The 8,909-nt window shown below is 55.7% G+C and overlaps 1 protein-coding gene across 1 annotated transcript; it reads left to right on the forward strand.

Annotated features, from left to right (window-relative positions):
• The first annotated feature begins 6,603 nt into the window (after window positions 1-6,603).
• Window positions 6,604-8,704, forward strand: LOC119290479 (hexuronate transporter-like). The gene is made up of 3 exons (XM_037569221.1): window positions 6,604-7,101; window positions 7,310-8,037; window positions 8,162-8,704. Exons 1-3 carry the CDS (start codon window positions 6,787-6,789, stop codon window positions 8,574-8,576), a joined length of 1,458 nt encoding a protein of 485 aa, XP_037425118.1. The 5' UTR covers window positions 6,604-6,786; the 3' UTR covers window positions 8,577-8,704.
• Window positions 8,705-8,909: the final 205 nt, after the last annotated feature.

Consider the following 8,909-nt stretch of genomic DNA (forward strand, 5'->3'; position numbering starts at 1 on the left):
GCTTGTGCTTGAGGAGGATGCCTTCTCTGCACCCGGCTGTGAAGTACTCGATGTCCTGCACCTCGTGCACGCCCTCGCGGGAGTTCCAGAGCTCGGCCCAACGCGTGAGGTAATCGCGAGTCGACTCGTCGGGGCCTTGCACGCACAAGGAGAGCTGACGAGGCTTGGGAGGACGCTTGTACGTGCTGGTGAAGTTGCGGACGAATGCTTCGGTGAAGTCGACCCAGCTGTTGATGCTGGGGGCTTTAGGCTGTTCAGCCATGTCCGGGCCGTGCCCTGGAGCACGAGCGGAACGTACTTTACGGCGACACACTTGTTGCTGTTTGCTATGCTGACAGCCGTGAATTAGTCGACTAGCCAGTCTTCCGGCTTCACAGAGCCGGTATACTTGGGCGTGTCTCTTGGGAGCGTGAACCCTCTGGGAAAGGGTTCGTCCCGAATGCGGGGCCCGAAACAAGGCGGACCCAGCTTGTCTTCTTCTTCCAGCGCTAAGGATCGGTGGAGTCGGTTGATCCGGTGGCGGACATCATTCTCTCCAACTCCCTCTCGGCGGCCAAGGCGGTCACCGAGAGTCGGATGGTCAACAGGCGGTGGGGAGACTCACCTCTCCTTGCGAGGAGGGGGAGGCGGACAGTCGTCCCGTCGTTCCACTGCTCTTGGGCGGCCGTCTCGGTCGCGCTCTATGGTAATGCGAGTCCGACTGTGGCTGACAGTCGGCTCCTTGTCTCTTCTTCCTCGGGTGCCGCCAGTCGGCGTCCGAGACGTCACGCCTTGATCTCGGTGAAGGTCGTCGACGGTCCGTTGAGGCGCTTCCGTGCGGCAGCCGGCCTCGTTCTGAGCGGCGGCCGCGTCGAGAAGCCGCTGGACTCGTTCCATCATGAGGCGGCGTTCTTCGACCTCGAAATTGTCCAGCTCGTCCGCCGCTGCCTTGGCGGCTCGGATGTTCTCTGCTGGTGTAGCATACACAGGGCGGCTTGCCCCAAACAGGTTGGCGATGGCTACGCCGCACTGCCGGACCGCGCCAAGGCGACTGGGCCCCGCCGGGGCCGGCGAGCCGCCGACGGCGCGATCCATCTCCCGCTGGTAGGCTTCTGACAAGCGCCTCATGCTGGCCAGCTTCTTCGCGCCTTCAACGAGCTGAAGGTGGCGCGCCTCCAACGTCTCTGCGTCAGCGTCTTTCGAAATGGGCGCAGTTAGGTCTTGCAGCACCGCGCCGAGCAAGTCGTGTGCTCCTCCGCCGAGGAGCTCGTCATGACTGATGACTAGCACCTCGGTGACGGTGCTTCCGTTGCTCTCCGCATGGGGGAGAGGTTCGTCGTAGACCACCACATTGGTGGGGAACGCGTCGAGCGACGCGGTGTCGGAGTCGACCAGCATCGGGTCGGTGGAGCCTACGGACTCCAAGTCTACGGCAGGCTCGCCGAAAATGTGGAGTTCATCGAGGAGGCCTGCGAGGAGGTTCTCGGGGCCGCCCGTGCCTGCGTCGGATGCAGGTTCGTTGGAGAGGCGGACCTCGCCGACAAGTTCGGCCAAGGAGCTGACCGCGCAGGCGATCTCGATGCCGCTTAGCGCATCGGCGCAAACTCCGTCTGGCGTGCCTGGCTGGCTGCGCTCGCCAGGGAGGAAAAGGGTTCCCGTCCAGAGCAGATCTCCGGACGGCGGTGCACCATGCCCCACGGTGGGCGCCAAATGTCGGGGGTTTGGTGCGACATATGCCAACGGATGGCTTATCATGGTGGGGGCGAGTAGAACGTCGCCGGTGCCTGGAAACGGGATGAGGTGAAGACATGCACGTCGGCGAATCTTACCCAGCTTCGGGGCTCTCCGGGGAGATAATACCCCTACTGCTGCTCTGCGGGGTCTCCACATGATCACTATGGCAAAAGTGTTTACACGGTTGCTCCTTGAGCTGCTTTTTGGTGGTAGGAGAGGGCAAGACTAGCTCTCTCCCTTCTATATGATCTGGTCTACAGCTAATGGGTTCCAACCTTTGCATGGGTGCCGTGGGGGGTTTATATAGGCCTACCCCCCAGGGGTACAATGGTAATCCGGCTGGACACGGGCCCAGCCGTTAGTGCCCCTGGCCTCCGTCTTCTCTGCCGACCGCTGGGGCCCGCCGACTGGCGGGCCCCGCCGACTGGCCTAGTACGGAGCCGACAGGCCGCGTCCGCCGTGGGCGGGTCTTATCGGCTGCCGGTTAGTGTAGCCGTGCTTCTGATGACGCGGGCTTGATCATGAGGTCGTGGCAATAGCCCTGCCGCCTGGCGGGCGATCACTGTTGCCACTCCCCATCACATCTTGATTAATGGCGCATGGGCCCCGGGGGAGGGCTCGGTCGACTCCCCTGGGCCGACTCCCGACGGGTCCGACTGGTGGTTCTCCTGCCGTCTCCCGAGGTCTCACTGACCGGTGGGGCCTGCTGCCTCCAGGCCATACAAACAAGCCGTCGTGGGTGCAGGATTCGGCCCTACGGTGCTGATGTCAGGGCCGGTATGGCAACAGTGCCACGCCGCACGGAGATCTTCCGGGGTACGGCGTGCTGAGGCCATGCCTGCCCTTGGTGAGGGGCGGGGGTAGGCCTCGCTATAGCCATGCCCCTACCTCTTCCCCTTTGATGAGGTCATGGGGTGTGTTGGAGTCGCAGGCCGACTCCCCAAACCGGCTTCTCTGGAAGTCGTCTCTGGGACTCGGCCGTGAGCGGGCAGTCGGCCGCCTTGCCGTCGACTCCTCAGGAGGCGGCTCTTTGTCCTAGGGTCTTGAGGGGCGCAGCCTGCCCCGATGTCTTGAAAGGTTCTGGGACTCGGGTTGGCCTACCCGTGGCCCATTACTCCGACAGGCAGCTTGCCTAATCCGTCCGGATTACTGTGGCCTCCCCCGCCCGGCGCGCTTCCCAAAATTCGAATCCCGTGAAATCCGCAGATGACAGAACAACCCGTCAGACGTAAGATTTTTCCCATATCAACACTCGAAACTTCACAATGAAAGTTCACTCGACAAAACCAAGAATGGATCAAGGCGACTGAACAAGCAGTTGAAGCCATCATGAATGTTCATTCGACCTCTGGGCGAGACATTCTCAAAGCACAAAAGCCAAATCGGAGAGATTATCAACTCCTTCTCCAATCGGACCCTGAACCATTCGGGGGCTAATGATGAAGGAGTGTACCTAGGGTAGGGTCATATACCTGACCTAGACATCCTCCCCTAGGACATCACCCTAAAGCCAGGATCATTCAAAAGGTACCATCATCCACTCGACCAGAGACATTCCACTCGGAAGAATCAATGTCACTCGACCGTCGCAGAAGTCACTCGACGGACAGAAGAGCTAAAGCCACTCTGCATGAGCAACGGTCGAGCATTTACTTATAGGCTTAATTGTCATTTATAGCACTTTAGTGCGGGCGTTACCAGTAACGTTCTCTCTTCAATCTATCTTAAACCCTCTGTGACGTGGGTTGGCTGGGGTCCTGGCGCACTCTATATAAGCCACCCCCCTCCACAGGCACAAGGGTTCGCACCCCCTGTAACACACACGCATATAATCCAGTCGACCGCCTCCGGGCTCCGAGACGTAGGGCTGTTACTTCCTCTAAGAAGGGCCTGAACTCGTAAAACTCTCGTGTACAACTCCTCCATAGCTAAGATCTCGCCTCTACATCCCTACCCCCCATTCTACTGTCAGACTTAGAACCACGACAGGTGGCGGTCAGCAGCATACTCCAGTGGTGGCGGTTGCCAGCGGCAAGGCCGGGGATGGCCGGACCGTCGGAGGACTGTTGCCACCCGTCGGGGAAGAAGCACCGGTGGCCTAGGCAATGCGCCTGCCTGAATATTAGAACCCATCGATCGGGGAGCCGGCGGCAGGATATCTCCCGCGGCCGGCGCAATGCCTATTTCCTTTTCGCGTGTGCCGTGCGAGGAACAACGAAGAGGTAAGACAATTCAGCCGAATATGGAGGGTCAGGGCTCTGAATTTGCGGAGGGTTCACGCCAGTGGTTGGGTTGGCCTCTCGATATCGGGCCCGAATTCCTCAGGTGAATGTCTAGGCCATCCAAACACCGGCATTCGGGCCGAACAATGCCAATGCCAAATTCTTGGTCCGAATGTCAACATCCAAACATATTAGAGCTCGGGAGTACACGGCCCTAGGTAAAATAAATATTTCCATCATTTAAAAGTTATAGAAAATAATCGCACAAATTATGGGCAGGTTTTCTTTCTCCGCTCAAAATTTTCGGTAATCGGCCGGTTAGCGGAAATCCCGGTGGCCCTAAAAAAATACTTCTATTGTTTGAAGAAACTAAACATATTTTAACTTAAAGGTCCAAACGTATGTTAAACTAGATGATACCCCGCGCGTTGCTGCGGGATTTTGTAGTAGCAATATGCATCACCAATGTTTATGTATTGAGTAATAGTAGTTAAAATCAAAATGTGATAGTTCCCCAATAAAAAGGTGAATATTGTAACTACATAAAGTTTATTATGCTTGCATGAATAACTCAGTGTTCAATTGTAAAAATAATAACTCGTGAGAGACTATGCAGTGTGCTTGTGGTTTGTGCCCTCTTCTGTAAAATGTGTGGAGATCCGTCATTCCGTTTCTAATGCAATCATCTGTTACAGCCGGGTAAGCATATGCTTTGGGTTGTTTCATAGTATTCTCAATTTCACCAGTGAACAACCTTTAGTAGTGGTGTAGAGGTATCACGTGCCTATTACTTTATTGTGAATGTTGTATTCATCCCCTATATACCAACCATTAGTATTCAACTGCAGAAACTTACTTGGAGGGCAAAGAGTGTACATGATGTGAGAATGACTACTTGCAGTTATTATGTCAAGCATATTTGAAATCTGAAATGTAGCAAGTAGCAATAGCTAACTCAAGAAAATATTCTAGGGAAAGAAGCCTATAGGGGAGTAAAATTCGTGCGATCAGGAATTAGTATTAGAGACTAGAGATGTTTCTTCAGTACAGTACTTAATATGCACTCAAGCAGGTTTGAATAAATGGCATTCGGATAAATTTTTGTACAACAAATCTCAATTCAGTTGCTAAATTATATAAACACAAAGCATGGAGGTCGGCAGAACTCAGTGTTGTTGATTGTAGGCCCTGCCTTGTTTGCAAGATTAATTACGAGGGATGCATACATATGGAATAATAAATGGAGTAAAGAAAACTCACGTGTAGAGAAAAGGCACCTGCCCTGCACATAGATTGACGCCGGAGATTTCAAGCCAGGCCAGTGCATAGTGTGCATGCTTACATCAATTGTGATTCAGTAAAGGCAATGTGGGTGCTTGAGAGGTGAGCTCGTATCTTCATACACAATAGCAGCAACCATTTTGGGTTGGGACATACTGCATCAACGCCAATTGAGCAAAAATGAACACCATATTCTGCACCTCCATCTACATTAGATAGAATGTGGAACCGCAAGTTTGCACATTAAAATTTAAGTCAGCAGTTACCACCACATCGTTCCTTCCCGACCGTCCCGATCGAAAGGGGAGCCAACTCAGTAATCCTGGTGGAACCAACCTCCCCAGTGGCGCTGGAGCTAATTTGTTGGAATGAAAACAATATTTAGGGGAGGACGAAAGGCAAACCAGCACCGTGTCCGAGCCGCTTTAGGCAAGAGGACCAACAGCCATAGCCAGAGGAGCCCACAACAACGGGACCGCTGCTTGAGATAATCCCGGAGAGCCGCCGGAGGGGAGGGATATCGGCGGTCATGCCGAAGCCCGAGTGCCATCGAAGGTGAGGGGGACCGGCGGTCGTGCAGGAACTTGAGAGTAGTGGGAGGCAGGGCGGACCGGCGTTCGTGCTGGAGGCAAAGAGTCATCGGATCCGAGCGTACAGGCAGACACTCAAAGCGGGGATCGCCTCCCAGCCACCACACCCTTCACGGAAGGGATTGGTTTTTTTCTCTCTCGATGGAGAGAGGGATCGATGGGTTGATACTCGAGGAGTCGAGGGGAAACAACACGCTCGTGTTATATGGACACAAAGCAGAGGGCCCAGGTGAGAGACGAAAGGCCTACTATGGCATAATGGATGGAAGAAGATGGACATGCCCTCGTTTTGTCTTCCAGGTACAGTATGTGCAATGCAGCATGGTAGAAATTATTATAGGAAGATTGCATAAAGAAAAAAAAAGTGACTTCGTATGTGGGGCCTACTTGATGATGTGGATAGAATGCATGTCAAGAGAAATAAGATAGTGGGGATGAACTATTTAGGTATTATAGATACGGTCGCTATACATAGCGCAATCCCTGGCTTGGTGAAATGGCGCTCTGCTACCACGTTGTCGTGGGACCGACTCCCTTCTTGTTCACGATTTAGCATTTTTACGCCAAAAATTGCTGAATTCAAAACCATTTGGAACTTTTTGGACAAAGAAAGCTGAAATTTCCGAGTTTTTCCGGAAACCGGTTCTTCCGGACCATCCAAAAAAAGCCGGTATCAAAAAAAAAAAACCTTGCATACCGTACCGAATATACCTGGATATGTTGGATGGAGCGTGCAACCACCAAACAGCCTTCTTGACTTGAATATCCGCACCCACACACATATGGCACGGCACGGACAATATCTCCAGCTCAGCTGCTCCCCTCCCACCGCTCGGCTCGGCTCGGGGTCAATGTCGCTTCCGATCTGCAAACTCTGCTCCTCCTCCTCCTCCGCGGAGTAGCAGACAAGAGACGAGTGGGGGGAGACGCTTCTTTCTAATCGCCGGCCAAATCGAGCTAGCTAGGCGGCCGACGGAGGGATGATGGAGGCGGCCGCGGAAGCTTCGGCGTCGGCGCGGCGCCGGACGCTAGTGCTGGTGAACCTGACGTCCATGCTGGAGAAGGCGGACGAGGTGCTGCTGCCGGCGGTGTACCGGGAGGTGGGCGCCGCGCTGGCCGTCTCCCCCACGGCGCTCGGCTCCCTCACCCTCTGCCGCGCGCTCGTCCAGGCCCTCTCCTTCCCGCTCGCCGCCTACGCCTCCGCGCGCCACGACCGCGCCAGAGTCGTCGCCGTCGGCGCCTTCCTCTGGGCCGCCGCCACCTTCCTCGTCGCCATCTCCCGCACCTACCTCCAGGTTCTCTTTCAGTTTCACTTCTGCCCGCCAAATGGAGGGAGGTTATTATCCCCTCTGTTTTCCATGAAATGAAATTAAACTGCCATGACCGGCCAAGTCAGAGTAACTCCGCACATGCTTCTCTTGCGACGGCGCCGGCCGAAAATTTGCGCCGTTGGTGCCCGCAAGAATTGAACTGAATGGAACTAATTTAATCTGTGGTGCGCAGATGGCCATCTCGCGGGGGCTCAACGGCATCGGCCTCGCGCTGGTCATTCCGGCCCTCAACTCGCTGGTCGCCGACTACACGGACGACCACACCAGGGGCGCCGCCTTCGGCTGGCTGCAGATGACCTGCAACCTCGGGTCCATCGTGGGGGGCTCCTTCGGCGTGCTCCTCGCGCCGGTCACCTTCCTCGGCGTCCCCGGCTGGCGGCTCGCGTTCCACATCGTGGGCATCATCAGCGTCGCGCTGGGCCTTCTCATGTGGCTCCTCGCCGCCGACCCGCACTCCAAGTCCAAGAGCGCGGCGTCGGCGAGGGAGGAGGCCCGGGAGCTGCTCCGGGACGCCAGGGCCGTCGTCGCGGTGCCCACGTTCCAGGTCATCGTCGCGCAGGGGGTCGCCGGCCTCATCGCCTGGTCGGGGCTCAACTTCGCCACCATGTGGCTGGAGCTCATGGGGTTCTCGCACTGGGAGACCAGCATCATCACGGGGCTCTACCTGCTCGCCACCGCCCTCGGCGCGCTCTTCGGGGGCGTCGTCGGCGACGCCGTCTCGCGGCGGTTCCCCGACGCCGGCAGGATCGCGCTGGCGCAGATCAGCTCCGCGTCCGCGCTCCCGCTCGGCGCCGTCCTGCTGCTCGGCCTGCCCAACGACCCGTCCACCGGCGCGGCGCACGCGGCCGTGTTCTTCGTCATGGGCTTCGCCATTTCCTGGAACGCCTCGTCCACAAACAAGTCAGTCACAAACCCTTCTTTCTTCCCCAATCAATCCTGCAGCAACAAACATCATCTTACAACAACTACTGTAGTACAGTACATTGCATTGCTCAGTCTCCAAATCAATGTCTCTTATTTGCAGCCCGATCTTCGCGGAGATCGTGCCGGCCAAGGCGAGGACGACGGTGTACGCGCTGGACAAGTGCTTCGAGTCGGTGTTCGCCTCGTTCGCGCCGCCGGTGGTGGGCATTCTGGCGGAGCGCGTGTTCGGGTACAAGCCGGTGTCTTCCGAGTCGAGCGTGGACATGGACAGGGAGAACGCGGCTGCGTTGGCCAAGGCGATGTACGTGGAGCTGGCGGTGCCCATGGCCATCTGCTCTTTGACCTATGCCCTCCTGTACTGCACTTACCCCCGGGACAGAGACACCGTGAATCTCATGGCGTCAGAGGAAGACGATGGCGGTGAATCAAGTGCGTTTCGTGCCCACCAAGACGAAGAATCCTCCCCTGTCGGTTCCTTGACCCAGAGGCTGATACCCACGACCACGACAGACTAGCAGTTTACAGGTTTTGCATTTTCAAATCGGTTTCGGGTTCGAAAAGGAACAACTCTGCATGACTGGAACTTTTATTTCATTTATATTTATTTATACTAGAGATAAAAGTAATTCAGTCACGTGATGCATCTGACCTTCTCAAAATTCATTCATCTGGCTTGTGACTTCTGTAATCCTTTCCAAAACGTTACACCATAAACATAAATCGGCTGGCAGATCGAACCGCTGCAGGGTTATGAATCTTATTGTGTTGCGCGAGCTTCGATGTTTAAGGCTTGATGTTGTTGGCCCAGCTCCAGGACATTCAAAACAGAAGAACATTTGCCTAGCTAG

This window comes from Triticum dicoccoides, chromosome 1A (genome assembly GCF_002162155.2).
Source record: "Triticum dicoccoides isolate Atlit2015 ecotype Zavitan chromosome 1A, WEW_v2.0, whole genome shotgun sequence".
Taxonomy (NCBI): domain Eukaryota; kingdom Viridiplantae; phylum Streptophyta; class Magnoliopsida; order Poales; family Poaceae; genus Triticum; species Triticum dicoccoides.

Excerpts from the sequence above, each read along its gene's own strand:
- LOC119290479 (XM_037569221.1), top strand. The coding sequence starts at position 6,787 with ATGATGGAGGCGGCCGCGGAAGCTTCGGCGTCGGCGCGGCGCCGGACG. Across the intron at positions 7,102-7,309 it reads TCTCCCGCACCTACCTCCAG|ATGGCCATCTCGCGGGGGCT; the intron begins GTTCTCTTTCAG and ends TGTGGTGCGCAG. Across the intron at positions 8,038-8,161 it reads AACGCCTCGTCCACAAACAA|CCCGATCTTCGCGGAGATCG; the intron begins GTCAGTCACAAA and ends TCTTATTTGCAG.